The 15,447-nt window shown below is 46.6% G+C and overlaps 1 protein-coding gene across 2 annotated transcripts in view; it reads right to left on the reverse strand.

Moving 5' to 3' along the window:
- Positions 1–15,447, reverse strand: part of Grid1 (glutamate ionotropic receptor delta type subunit 1) — a 762,418-nt gene that overhangs the window by 617,902 nt on the left and 129,069 nt on the right. For both annotated transcript variants that reach the window (XM_013346867.2, XM_026779664.1), the window contains exon 3: positions 9,862–10,146. In XM_013346867.2, the coding sequence (XP_013202321.2) occupies positions 9,862–10,146 (285 nt within the window). The remainder of the gene's footprint in view (positions 1–9,861; positions 10,147–15,447) is intronic.

A 15,447-nucleotide genomic window follows, 5' to 3' on the forward strand; every position in this document is an offset into this window, starting at 1 on the left:
AAAATCTTACCTGATGCAGGTGAATAGCAAGAATATTGTCCTCTGTCGTAAAAGAATAACTGGGGTCAACAACAACTAATTGTAAACTTCAGAATCGCTTGTAGAGAGTGAGCTTTGATGCTCCTGACACAAATAAATGATAAATGGCATCATAATTTCTTTGGTAATATTCATGCCAGGAAACGGATACTCCAATTACTCTATTCTGATCATCAAAACATCATATACATGTGTATAAATGTCACATGTGCCCCACAAATAAGTATAATTACATGTCAATTTAAAATAACAAACTATTTTAAAATAAACTGCCAGGGATTCACATTTTAGATAAAGACAGACATTGAAAACAAAGTAAATACATACAGAAATAAGGGGGGAGGAGTGTCAAGTGGAAATACAGTCCCAAAGCAGAAGAGTTAGCCTATGGATGTGGGTAGGTAGGGGGTGTCCTGGGCATAGGGCACAGGCAGACATCACTCCTGTGCCTGGAGTATCTGAGGAGCATCCGGGTGCTTCAGGGCAGAGAGCAAATGGGAAGGAGCTGGGCAAGAAGTGGGCCCTTTGCAGACAGCGGCCATTTCTCCCATTGGATAACTAGAAATTCCAAGAGTCACCAAGGACCTTTAGGAAAAACAAGGAAACATTTTAGGGTACTCCCAGGCTTTCTGCCCCCACAGGAACCAATGCTCCTAAAGAGATTCACGAAACATTGTCTTGTCCCAGGCTAACCAAGATCCAGTGTGCCTAACAGTCCTTATTCAGTCCCATAAGTGCTGAATAGCAACCAAGAGACCTGGACACCCCATGTTTCTTACAGTCCTGTGCCATCAGCTGGCACCCTTTCTCAAGAAATGAAGAAAAATCTCAAATCAGAGGTTCTTGCCCAGTACTAGGCTAAAAGATGGCCACCCTAGAACATAGCTTTATTTTTGTTGCTTTGATTTCTAGTTTTGTCCTCAAACAAGCAACATAGCTGAAGCTGTCTTTGAGTTTTTGATCCCCCTTCACCATCTCTCCAGGCCTGGGCCATAGGTCTAATCAAAATACCCAAGGAGCACAGCTCCTTGCCCTGGGGGTTGTTCTCCTCAATAGGGTCCCAAGAAAACCTGGCAATGGTAAAAGATTACTAAATGTACAACAACCAAAAATTAACTCAAAATCCAACATGTAAAGCCTTAGAGATGTTCCTGGAGCACTGTCCCACTGTGAGTCACACAATAACCCCAACGCCTTGGTTCTGAACACACACACATGCACATACACACACACACACACACACACACACACATGCACATACACACACACACACACACGCACACATGCACGCACACGCACACAACATTCTGCACTGTGCATGCCATCACTGTGTATCGTCAAGGAACATCACACAAACACCTCATCCCAGATCAAGGCTATTGTAGCTCATGGCAGCATCTGACTGTACAGATGAAGATTTTCTCTCCTGTAGAGAAGCAACAGCTCAATGGAAAGCCTGGACTTTTAACATTCCTCTGCTGCGTTCTTCAGCAGGTAATATAAAACCAGTATACCTTTGGATTCAACAGCATTTCGGGTGTTCAGTTTTGAAATTGCTGTTGCCATCTCTGACTTGAATTTCGTCCCTTAAAACATTAAAGTGAGTTTTTTGCTTGAGACTGGGATAAAGTTTTCCCCTTTTCTGAAATATCCATAAACATTCTTCTGCCATTATGTACCACCTGTATGTAAAATATCTGTAAATGCATTAACCAGTACAAAATGAAAATACTTATGAACTCTGGAAAACATTGAAAATAAATACCCTATGTCCTGTAGTAGCTAATATTAGACCAATATTTCTTCATGTAACAATAATCTACCTTAGGTACAAACTGGACTCATCTTTAATAAATGGTAAAAAAATCTATGTATAGCAAAGAACAGCTTTAAAAATAAATCTCTTTGTAGTTTATTGTCAGTAAATATTTGATTTGCATGACTATTTTATATACCTGTATAAATTCCTCAGACACAAAGAGATCATGTGTGGAAAAGGTTTACAAAGCCCTGGCCTAGAAGTTCTCTGCCACCCATGACATGAGAAGCAAGGCACAGAAGGGCTTGGCTCACTCTGGATACAACACACAGCACAATGTGGATTGAACACCACTGAGAACAACATCCAATGGGTGCCTTATTCACACTTATCAACACACCTTGTCCACACTTCTTCCCATGCGCAGGGGTGAGACCCAGAGGAGGGTCTGGAGGTGAGCACGTCATCCAGAGCCCACATGTGTCCTCGGAGGGGCGCAACTGTGTATCAAGAGAAAATGCAAAAAATTTGGCGAAGGCCATGATCCGGATACTCGATACTCCTTCAGGGCTATATACATAATGAGCGTGTGCAAGAGCCAGCACAGCCTCACATGCCCCTGTGGATCCATGCTTGAAACAGCCATCTCCACACACCCCCAGACACACTCTGGAACCTGATGTGAAGATAAGGAAACTCCAGAGCTAATGAACTTTCATCTTCTGGCAAACACTGCAATTAACGCTCCACTAAGTACAGCTGCTTTGTAATTAGACCGAAGAACAAAACGCCAAACCCTTGTCCCGGTAAAGTTGCCGTCCAACTTCTTCTGGAGGTGTCCTAGCAATTAAACTCACTTGCTCATTTCTTCTGTTAAAAAAAGTATTTATTACTTCAATTTAAACTAATGCTGTAATGATCAGGGGTATTATTCATGAGAACTCTTGCCATTGCGCTTGAAGCCGCCAGTCTGCTCTGCCAGGGCTGGCACAGACACGCTGCTGGCAAGAAGCACCCGCTAGAACAGCATGGATACTGGGTATCCTCTTTCTTCCAGGGAGGTTTACTATGGGAGGGCACCAAGGGTGAGGTGCAACTACTGTCAGTCTGGCTGTCCGGCTGAGATGTGTCCCACAGAGCCACTGGTACACTGTAGTGACACTTTTGAATCATGGGATTTGACCCCACCTTGGGGCAGGGACTGTACACTATCGATGAGAGCGCTGACTCCAAGCTCTCTCTGTCGCACCAAGTACCAAGAATGCTACCAACATACAATTTGTTCCAGGCTGCATAACAAGTCAAGCCAGGAGCCCAATGGCTCCCTTGAGGTTTGCCATGACACTTTTGGAACACCAGGGTAGTATGGGCCACAGTTGGACTACAGATGAATCAGGTTCCTGAGTACAGGGTCTCACTGAGTCCCCAGTACGCAATAACACGAGGCCAAGCCCTTTGTATGACCAATATTTAAGCCACACACAGATTGCATCCAGTAGAATGATCAGAGAGGCTGGGTGATTTGTCCAATATCACTGGGGCTCAAACCAAAAGTCCCTCTTGTTCCTCACCATGCAGCTAAGGATTAGTGGCTGTGCTCACTGACATCCAGTGCAGACTCTAGACCTGAGGTTTGTCCTCAGCGGGACTGTAGTTCCACCCATCATAGTTTTCTCCCTTTTGTTTGCAGCCAGTGATCTGAACCTGAAGAAGAGAAGGTCCAGAGCACTCTGGGTTAAAGGAAGTCTGTCTCCTTTATCTGTACTCATGTCTATACTGGATATAAAGAAACAGAATCCAAGAGCACAGAAGAGATAACAAGGTCTAGAACTATGAATTTCCTGGGATTTGGAGCTGGTCTGTAAGGTCTCTCAATCTACTCCTAGCTTCATCCCTGGCCACAGTGCAATCTAGACACACAATCTGTAACCCACACACATGCTCCTATCTCCTCTCTGATGCTCCCTCCACCCCTGACCCTCACGCACACTATCCTTCCTCCTCTCTGGTGCTCCCCCATGCCCCTAACCCTACACACACTCTCCTTACTCCTCTCTGGTGCTCCCCCATGCCCCTGACACTCATGCACACAGTCCTTCCTCCTCTCTGGTGCTCCCCCCATCCCTGGCCCTCACACACACACTCCCTCCTCTCTGGTGTTCCCCCCATCCCTGGCTTTCTTACTTGGTCTCCCCCTACCTGTAATACTCTCCCCCACTCATTCCAGAGCCAACTGCCCCTTGCTTGCCTAACTTCCACTTGTCCTTATGCACCTGTTTAAGCATCTTGCTCCAAGAAGACCTTATTAACCTCCCTGTTACAGGATGTGGTAAATGGGTGTGCACCTTTCTCAGTCACCACTAAGAACTAGATGGGTCCTAAGTCACAGCAACGCCTGGGAAGGGATGTTAGCTGCAGGGAGAAGCGAGCACACATCAGCACCAAAGCATTGCTCAGGCTAGGGCCCTCCTGTGGGCAGCATGCCAAAGAGACAATATCTTTTCTCCAAGAAGAGAATGAGATTTCAGCAAGAAACTATCATTATGACATGAGGGTAGGGAAGGGCTTCTTAAATAAGACAGGCAAGAGAGCTGAGCATAAAAAAGATGACTACATTTGACAACAGTACAATACAGACCTTCTGTTTATGAAGACAAGCAACTGATGGAAAGTATTTGCCACACTTAACTCACCAAAGAAAAGGCTCCGCATAAAAATTAGCAGTTACAAACAAGCATGTCATAGAAGAGAAAACAAAAATAGCCTGTGAAGATGTGGAGAGACTGTATACAGAAAATGGAAATTAGCTTCAGAGTAATAGAACATTTTGCACTAGAATCCTCCATGTACAGGCAACAGGAGAAGTCAGTGAACCTGTGGACCTAGAGAAGCCGCATGCATGGTAAGAGGCAGTGTACACAGAAAGGAACACTTAGGGACGGACTCATTAAACGTGAATACCATAAAACGTGCATTGATCCAGCAGTCCCGCAATTCTGCTCCTCAGAATAGATCCTCAAACCTCTTCACAAACTACCAAGAGGTAAGTATGAAAGTGTTCTTAACAGCACTGCTTGTAATACCAAAACCTGGAAATAACCCAAGTGCCCATTAATGATCAGGTAGATAAATTAGATATACTGTGAGGCAATAAAAATATTAATATATCTGCATCAAATGGATGATGCTCAGAACAGCCACATAAGCATTATTACACATATTCACGGTTCACAAAGACATCAAATAAACAAACACCTATTACCGGAGCCAGAGCAGCCAAATAGCCAGAGACTGGCCAGCACCAATCAAGACAGCAGTTCAGTCCCCTCACAATGATAGAAAACAACCCGAGTTGAGGACTCGAGCTTCCAGGAATTCCTTTTATCATTATTAATATTTTAATTGGAAATATGCATTACAATCATGTATAACTACCAGTGTTGAGAGGGTGATTTGTAAGGGGTTGGCAAGGTGGCTCAGTCAGTAAAGTGCACAAGGAACTGAGTTCCATCCCCTACACCAATGCAGAAAGCCTTGGGTGGGGGATAGAGACAGGAGGGTCCTTGGGCTAGCTAGGAGCTTAATCAAAAAGCCTTAAGTCCCAGTGACAGACCTTGATTGAAAAAATAAACACCTGAGGTTGAACTCAGGTCATGTGTGCACAAACATGAGTGTACATACCTGCACACATGTGCACACACGTGCGTGCGTGCAGGCACATACACACACACACACACACACATGGTAACTTTAAGACAAATGTAGTGGTCCCTCGGGCAGGGACCTGAAGCTTTGCTTCTGCAGAATCATAGTTCCCAACCTTCCAGGATTCCGCCTACCCTGGAGACACTAGAAGTGAGACACTGGGCCAAGCCAGTTACAGGCAACATGAGCAAAGTGACCCTGTTTCTTCCTTTACAATGAACAAGAGGAAAAATGTGTGTCATGTGGTAGAGATTCCATGAATATTTACCAAGTGAATCAGCAAATGGCATGCACCTGCATGTGCATGTACACACATGCACGCATGCTCATGCACACACACACACACACACACACACCCCAGCAATTGAAGCATGAAGACAGAAAGTTCTCTGCACTATTCCATCCAAACTTTTGGTATTTTAATGTTATGGATTTTCTATCCCAAATGTCAGTTTCCCTTCTATTTTCCCTTTGCTGTCACAACAAGCACACAAGTGTTTTCCATGGAATTGTACCAAATGGCACCTCTCATATTTTGTAAACCAAATGCATACAGACTCCTCTCTCACCCAGTATTAGTCAGACTACTGTCATCAGAGTGAAATACCTGAGGCAATTTCCATGTTAAAAGGAAGGTTTGCTTTGGCTCCTAGTCATGGACAATAAGTTCAAGATCAGGCAGCCTCGGTGCTTTGCATCTTTGGAAATCCGGCAGTCATGGTGGAAGAACAAGACAGGGAACATTGCTCATATCACACGTGAGGAATCAGACACAAAGGTGGGATTCCCGTAATCTTCCTCAGAGACTTGCCCTGGTGACTGAAAGACTTTCCTGTAGGACCTACCCTCTGAGAGATCCATAGCAACTCCCAACATCATCCCTGTGGGGACCAAGCCTTTAACATGGGGATACTCAAAGTCCCGTTTCACAGTATGCCTTTCTGCCAAATCCCTCAGGGCTTTTCTGCTCTGATCTCACATATGATGCAGATGCTCTGGCCTCAGCTTCTACCAGGGGAAGACTTTCCTAAGATTAAAGGGAGACTGACGGGAAAATGGGGAAGAACCAATCTTCACCCCTCACACACACACACACACACACACACACACACACACGAAGGGTCTGTATGTGATGTTCACTAAAGGATGAGACTGAAACATGCTGGGTCCATTCTAAGTCACAGTCCTGGCTTGGTAAAGACTATGATTGACTGGACACCAGGAAAGAAAACTAAAGCCTAGCAAGAAATAGGATGGTGCCTTGGCTAAGTGCATGGGCCTTAGCGCCCAACAGCATCTCCTGAACCATATTGCTTAGGGGGTAAAACGTAGCACAAATGAAATAATGTGTAAAGATGCTTACAGATCAGCACTGAAAAGGCTCCAGATCCCAAGTTGCTTCCATTTGACTTGGGGAGGAATAAGAGTGTTGACACGCAATTTGCTTCTTAATTGGGCTCATCTGAAACTACACCACCACAGGGGCTCTGGCAACATGAATCCACCATAGCACATGGACATTCCTCGGCCAGTGGATTCCAGTGCCAGTGGATCCACCACATGCCACTCTGGGGGCTGAGTATGCTGTGAGCGTTGTCTACTTTAGCTCACCTAATGGGACTCTGCGAGCAAACAGGCTGGGGTACTTGTGAGGAAATAGTGAGGCCAAGAAGCAACAGTCATGGCAGAGGAACTTTTATAGACACAAACTAGCTTCAAAGGTTGTCAGATTAAGAGGCTGATGAACAGGGTGGGCAAAAGCAACAGGGTCCTGTACAGAATGCAATAAAAGAGCTGTGACCTCCAGAGCAACCGACGCCACATGGGTCAGGACCCTGGACAGCACCATCGGCAGGTTGGGGTGGGCTTTGCCTTCCTTCACCTCTGAGGTGCTCCACCCACTTCCAGGCCACTACTACAATCAGCAGACGTGGTGAGCGGCTTCCAGTCCCTCCCTATACCGTGGAAGCCTCCTGGCACCCTAACCATGGCTTTGTGCCCCTGAGCCTCTGCATCCTTCTCAACACAGTGACTTATCCGGTGAAAGCGGCTATGTCACTCAGCATGTTTGCGGGATTAATGATACAGGGCAGGCTTAGCCAAGCACTAAAGCCAACTCCAGGAAAGGTGGGAGAGCATCCTATCAGAGCAGAGAGGTGCACTTTGGGGGCTGTTCAGGTTTGGGGTTGGGGGATGAAGAACATGAGCTAGAAGTGTTTCTGCAAAATGAACCACTCTTCCTAGCTCCCTACCCATCAGAGAGCAGATGTCAGGTCACCCGGTACCCTCATCCTTCTCCACATCTCTCTGTCTTTTTCAAAAACCACTGGAAACGCCCACGTCTTCATCCAAGAATTTGTCATTCATATGGTGCCAGGCACAGTGCTGAACTACAATGAGAAAGAAAAAAAAAAAACAAGCATATGGCCTTTTCCTCTGGGCATAATCAACTCCGCAGGAGCCCAGTAGACAACAGGGACAAGTCCTCACGAGTGGCAGGCTAAGGCAAGTGGACTGAGGACGGGTGGGCAGGTGACCAAGAAGCCAGCTATGCTGGACCCAGGTGGGGGAAGCCCCCTTTTCCTGGAAGTCTGCTATGTGAGTTACATGGAAATGAGAAGTATAATGAGAAGAAAGGACAGGGTCTGGAAGCGCCTCAGGTACCACTCAGTCTCCAGGAATCACAGAAGGCCAGACAGTGAGAGGGCTACAGAGCTCACCTCCTGCCCTCGCCCCTTGCAGCTGTGGCTTCTCAAAAGACCCCAAGGAGAATGGGGTGTGCAGGCCAGAGACCCTGAGAGGAGCAGACCAGAAAGAGCCTGCGTATCCTAGAATATAACATGCCCAAACCCGGGCAGTGGCTACACCTCCCACCAGATCTGGTTCCTGGGGTAAAGCCTGATTTCTCAGAGATACCCTGGGCACATCAGTGCTATTACAAGGTCTCCAGCCCCTGCAGGACCTGAGACTGAGCAGGTGTTGAAAAGGCCAGTTCCCGGGCACAACAGGAAAATCCCTAGCATCTTGAGCCACCCTTGTCCCCACCACTACTGCATTTTGATTTCAACACAGTAACTGTTTGCTCTTTCAATTCTTCCTGGAAGGCTCCAAACAGTTTATTTGTTCAAGCACGGAGGACAGCGTCCCAGACTTAGGGAAGCAGAGTCTTTAGGCAAATGCAAACATATGCTGATTTCTTTTCTTAGTTACATTCTTGGCAAAGGGATTATTTCACCGGGAGACAAAGCTGGACTTTAAAGTGTTGCATAGTTCCATCCAAACCTCAGCTAAGGGGACTTCCAAGCCTTACAAGTGCCCATCAACTCTGACCAGGTATTGGGGTGACTGTGGCTCAAAGGTGCAGCATAGCAATTCTTAAGCGAACCACTTTGGATCCCGGCTGGTAATCACACAAGCATGCATGTAAGATAAACACTGCAGACAGGAATCCATTCCCATTGGCAGACTGGACTGGACACATACATGGACACTGGTAAACTAAGAAGAGGGTACAGGGTGTCCCGGGATCAAACCCTGATTGAGATGCTGCACTACAGCTAAGCAAAGTGCTAGCCTCAGGAAGACAGGGTGAAGGGCGCAGGAGACTCTTCTGCAGAGATTCTCAGAATGGCATGAGGTTGGCGATGGTCTCCAAGTAAAACCTTTCTGAAGCACAAATCATGGAAGCCATTTTATCTCCGGACTCGAGCTGATCTATTTACATAGGCGCTGTCACCAAACATGAAGCGGTTTCTCTCAAGCCCACTCTTGTGGTGTCCTAGCAAGTAAACTATGCTTCCTTCCTCCGAAGAGGTCTTCAGAGCAGCCGTGCACAGTCATACAGTGTCCCCAGGCCCACCTGCTAAGGTTTCCCTCCTTCAGTTCTTTGTCCCAGCCCAAGACCCTGAAGCAGGGCAGATAGAGGTGGATGCAAATAATAAGTCAAGGCTGGACCAGCATCCAGCATGAGGGGTAACCTTCAGAGAAGATGCCAAGAAGACCCAGGCAGGCAGCCTCCACCGCTGCCTGTAAGCAGCTCTTCAGATCCCTGCTAGCAGTTTATTAATATTTTATTGAAAATTCTAAGATGATTCAAACTTCAGCTGTCATGATAAGGTGATGTTGCTAGGCAACTTTAGTGCCTATCTACAGATCTGTTTTTGCAGCTCTTCTCCAATTCATGAAGCTCAAGGTTGGGTCCTACCACCCTGAGGAAGACTCCGTTCAGACCACCAGCATGGATCTACACCCTGATGGCACTCCAGTTCTGGGTCCCCTGACTGAAGCCTCTGGTGTTAAAACTACCAGCACCCAGCTGTCCCTAAAACCAAGCCTCAGCCCGCCCACCCCAGACTCACCATATTCGCTGTCATAGAACATGACGAACTTCTGCCAGCGCAGCTCTGTCACCAGCCTGAGCATGACGTCATTGAGACGGACAGGTGGTCTCGAAGCCAGTGTGTAGGCCTCCCCGTCAGGGCTAGGGTTCAGGTGGCAGGCAGTTCGTGGTGAACCCCCGGGGTTGCGCTGGACAAAGAGGTGTGGGATGTGCATGGCATCTGTGAGGGACTGCAGGGCGTTGGCAGATGCACAGCCTGTGGATGTGACCAAGGCCAAAATTCCCTGGGTCATGAGGTCACAGGCTGGAAAGAGAGGAAAAAGACAGGAAGAAATCAGCACGGGCCACGACTGTACACGCCTCACTCCCACGGCTCCACCCAGCAGCTCATGCCTGTAGCCCTGTGATGTCTCCCCACACAGACCAAGAGCCCAGGAAGGCTAGCAGCTCTCATTAATTAGTTGCTGATAACCTTATACCATGAACACTGAAAACCTTGGTGAAACATGCAGCTACATAATCTCAGGCCCATTTAACAGATGAGGAAAGAAAGAAAGGTCAGAGGTGGCAAAATCATTAACTCCAGAGCAGCCAAAGAAAGGTGGTACAGCAGGGATCCACCCCAAATCTCCCTGATTCACCAAACAGAACTCTCAATTAGACACTGTTTCTCACCTTGGGGCCAGTAGCCAAAATGCTGGGGAGGGACCAAAGCTCATGCTGGGGAATCTTTATGTCCTGTGTCATGGGCAAAGAATACAGCATGTGCTCTGCAATTGTTGCCTGAACTGAACTGCTTGGATCTGCAAGACCTGGATGACATTATGATGTCAGGAAGACATATACTTACCCCCAGAGGACCTAGAACAGGGAATGGAAGTGGGCAGGAGCCTCAGTCTCCTGGCCAAGTCCACTTGAGTCCTATCACAAGAATACTGGATCAAATCCCAGATGAAGTAGATGGCTCCAGAAGCCCAGGATTGCTCAAAAGCCACTTGACAATCACAAAAGAAGAGGCACCCGTAGCTCAGGCAGTTACCAAGGGCACAGAGAAATCAGACTGAGATGACAGCCACCCTTTCTGAGATGACACACTCAGGAGCCTGGACTTTGGAAGTCACCCAATGACTCCAAGGGGCACCACCACTAGCCATAAGCTCACACCTATTAGGGACATCAGAGCAGATACAAAGACCCTAATCCCCGCAACACAACTCCCTGAACCAGTTTTGAGGCAAGCCTGTCTTATGGATGCTCTGTGGGATGGCGGGAGTGTGGGAAAGCAGATGCAGTCTCAAAACACAGCCTGTGAATGGCAGAGAGCCATCTGCTACACGCGGTAGGCTTTGAACAACTTTGACAATGCAGTTCCTTCGTGGGAGCCCTGGAGTTTATGTAATGTTTCAGACAGGGCTGAGAAGGAGGCGAAAAACAAGAGCGCTCACCCCAAGTGGAAGGAAGTGAAAGGCTGGAAAATATGTGAAGGGGGGGGGGGTGTTCCCTTCACATGCTGGCACCAACAGCAGCTTCTCCCATACCAGGGCTTTGCCATACACTCTGGGGAACATCATAGGTGATAACTCAGGCCCAGTCCCCATTGATGCCTCCACTTCACATGCGAAGGGCTAGAGTTGGGGAACAAAGGACATGGGGTCTCTCAAGGATCTCACAGTCACCCAAATGTTCTGCCCCTCCATGCTGGTTTCACAGAAATCCATTCACATTTTATCTATTTAAAGACATCCAGCGAGGATGAGGGAAATGGCTCCACATATAAAATCCTTGCCCCACATCATAAGGATCTTAGTTCTGATGCCCAGCACCCAGAAACAAAAGACCACACATTCCTTAGGTGTCCACAGTTCTTTGAGCTTCATCCATCTTAACCTGTGTATTGTTCAGCTCACATTTAGGAAGTCCTGTTGGTGAGACTTCAAGAGTCTTCTGACATGCCTAGAGCTTCAATCTCAAAGCAAACACCCTGTTCCTCTGGATCTTACAACCATTCCAGCCCTTCTTTCAAAATGATTCTTAAGCCTTAGGTGCAAGAGTTATGTTAAAGACCTATCAGTTGGAACTGGGCTCTACAACTCTGTGTTTTGATTGGTTGTGATTTTCTGTAACAGTCTATCTGTATTGGTTGTGATTTTCTGTAATAGTCTATATGTTGCAAAAAAAAAAAAAAAAAGCTATGGGCAACTAAGGAATGCTGAACAAGAGTCTTCCCCAGGAAGAACGCATCAATTGATTTTCCCAATACCAAATGGTCAGCCCTGAAAATACATTATATACAAATAACACTACACAGACTTAGGAGGTTGTATTTGTATAATCAGGAACACAAACACACATAGGTAGCAACAATCAATGAGAAAGGAAGCCATGAATTTGAAAGAGAGGGAAGGGGGGGATGCATGAAAGGGTTTGAAGGAAGAAAGGGGAGAAATGATGTGACTGTATTAGCATCTCAAAATAGAGCACACCTATAATCCTAGCACCAGGCAGGTAGAGACGAGAGGAACCCTGTGGCTCTCTGAGCAGCTCCACGAGGTAAGTCAGTGGTTCAGTGAGAGATACTACCTCGGTGACAGAAGCCAGCATCTGATGTTGACCCCTGCATGCACTCACACACATGCATGCCTACCTGGGGAACATCTTGCTGGCACACCATGCCTGCACTTAATGCTCCTCATTCTATCTCTACATTCTCAGTCACCTGCCTCAGCTCTGGAACTCAGCTTGCTGCATACACATTCTTGCTTCAGGACCGAATCAGCCTCCCCAGCTGACCAAGCCCTTCTTTCAAGATACCCACACTTTCCTTTCCTCACCATGGCACTTCACATTGCCTCTAAAGCCCCCTGACCTTCCTCGGACCTTCCAGCTCAAGGAGGACAAGAATGATCTCTGCCATGCTCATCACACACAGACACACACAGACACACACACACACACACCAACCACACACAGTGGGAAAATCATGGCAGCTCATAAAGATTTGTGCAAGGGTACAGTGTGGATCCTGATGTTTTCATGCCCTGTGCTCCTCATTCCTCTCTGGGCACCTATCCAGACCATGGGAACAGTGCTAGATCCAGAAATGTAAGAGGATACTCGGTGGTACCCAGAAAACACTGCAAACCTTCAGAAAGATGCAAAGAGGTGTGTGGGTATAGCAGTGCTAGACCCTAAAAGTACACACAACCTTTACAGCTGTGCACCAAACACCATAACAATATGGGTAAGTACTTGTCATAAAAAAAGGTACATGAAAATCATACAAAAATACATGTATTATGTATTTTACAACGTCAATTAAGTAAAATTCAATATGTATGAAAGAAAGACTAGAAAGAAAAATGCAAAATGTTCAAAGTGAGAGCAATTTAGGAATGCTTTTCTTTTTTTATTTTCCTATATTTTGCCAGAATTTCATGACATGAATAGGTAATTGATTTTTAAAAAGCAGAAAGAATCCTCCAATGATGGATAAGTGGAGAATCATGGTGGAAAGAGGGCTACTGTGTGAGAATTTCCTCTGCACCAGCTCTGTGGAGCATTTGATATGTATGAATCCATGTTGTTCTCATTATAGCCACTTAGGAAACAGATTTTTGCTTCTGCTTACGAGATAATAAAACGAGAGGCCACACAAGCATCAAGGGATGGGGCTAGACGAAGGCGAACTACCAGGCCATTCCCAGGCTGCAACAGACATGGCTGAAATGCTTCTGAGACATGGTCAAGAGGAAAAAAAGAACTGTATGCTGATTGCTATGTGATAGAAACATGACTTCAAATAAGAAAAGAAACCCAAATGGCGAAGGCACCATGATGGTGAATGGGTTGCTCTTTGATTGTCTCTTCAATACTAAGACACTGCATTAAGATCTTTTCAAATAAACTGAACAGTGACAGACTTAATGGTCCAGGAACTCCATCTCCTGTACCCTTCCTACAAGCCATCAGTTACTCCTGGCTTATCACCCATCTCCCCAGCTCTCTCTTTAAGTCACCACCTGACTTCCATTGTAAGCCAGCTCCCTAATCTATATACACCAAACTCTGAAGTCACAAAATATTGAGCCTCAGTTTCCCCATTTGTACATACATGCCACTGAACACCAAGGTTTGGCTCCTTCCCTCCTGTCTATTTCAAGTAAATGCCCAACACACCAATAGCATATATGTCTCTCCTTGTGCACTTTGGATCCTCCCAGGACAAATGTTCTACAGTCTGGCAAGAGGAAAGAGAAAGGAGGTTTTCTAGGATGCAGGAGATGTAGTTAAGTGGTTGGCATCAGAATCTCAAATGAAGTTTTAAACCAATAGGGTACAGTATGATGAAGACCCAAGGACTGTGCAAAATTGCTCACCAGAAGCTACCTCACCAGAGCTGGGAATAGCATAAGAGTCTCAAAAACATAAGTTCCCATTTCGTCCATCTGGTCAGCAGCCATGTGGCCATGGGCACAAGCTCCTTTCTGAGCCTCAGTGTTCTAGTCAATGGAGACGGGCGTCTCCGCTTACTGACTTCAGAAGGCCAATCGCAAGTGCCTTCTCCACCCCGCACAAAGACTGTACCAAACAGACATCAGTTTCCTTCCTCTCTCCAGGGACCCTCCCTATCTTCCTCCAGCAACACCTGCACCCAAGTCATGCCCAGGACCTTAAGAAGTACCTGTTACCAAGGGGTGTGGAGACTCACCCCATCACTTTGGAGCCTGAGGCAGAAAAACTGTCATGAATTCAAGGTCTGCCTGGGTTACACAGTGAGTTACAGACAGGCCGAAGCTACACAGTAAAACCCTGTCTCAGAACTCCCCTTTAAAAAGTCACCTGGACTTTGGAGAAGAGGAAAACAGTAAACAAGTGACATGAAGATATTAGGGGATGAACTATGGAAAGGAGGGGAAATGCAGGAAGGAGCAGAATATGGAAGAAGGGAGGGGAACAAGATGCCATGATGAAACATAAGCTAAACTCAAAACTCATTTCTTTTTCCAAAAGTAGTAGCCATAAGACTTAAGAGCCATGTTGCCACTCCCACCTGTGCGACAGCCTCTTCCTTCAAGGGGCATGGTGGCCCCTCCTATGACAACCTGTGGTATAAAACAAGCACCCAGCCTCTGGAGCAGGGAGGATTGTTAAGGCTGGAAGTCTCTCCCAGGCGCTAATGGAGAGGCCCAGTGTGAGTCAATTTTCAATCCACTGTGAATGGCCGGCTAATTGGGGCACTGTTGAAATGATGATTATTTGGAAGCTTCTAACATAAAAATAATAAGATCAAAATACATCAGATCAAAGCCAAATCAGCTATTAGCTTAATCAAGGTTGTGTGAGATGGGATGTTACACAGTTCATACAGCGCTTGTGCCGAGATATTGAGCAGACCTTGAGCTTGCAGTGCAGGGACCCGCTGTGGGGCTGGCAGAGGAGCTGGCCTTCTCTGGGCGTTGCTCTCCTCCACCACACACCTCCCCCCAAATCAAGTACAGATGACAGCACCCACTTCACAGAGGTGCTCTAAGTGTAAACTCCAGGTGGGCAAGAATTGCTGCCTGCTGTGCTTTGTCCTGCCCTGACATACAGAGACCCAGCAGGC

The sequence above is a fragment of the Microtus ochrogaster genome, chromosome 6, assembly GCF_000317375.1.
Source record: "Microtus ochrogaster isolate Prairie Vole_2 chromosome 6, MicOch1.0, whole genome shotgun sequence".
Lineage (NCBI taxonomy): Eukaryota > Metazoa > Chordata > Mammalia > Rodentia > Cricetidae > Microtus > Microtus ochrogaster.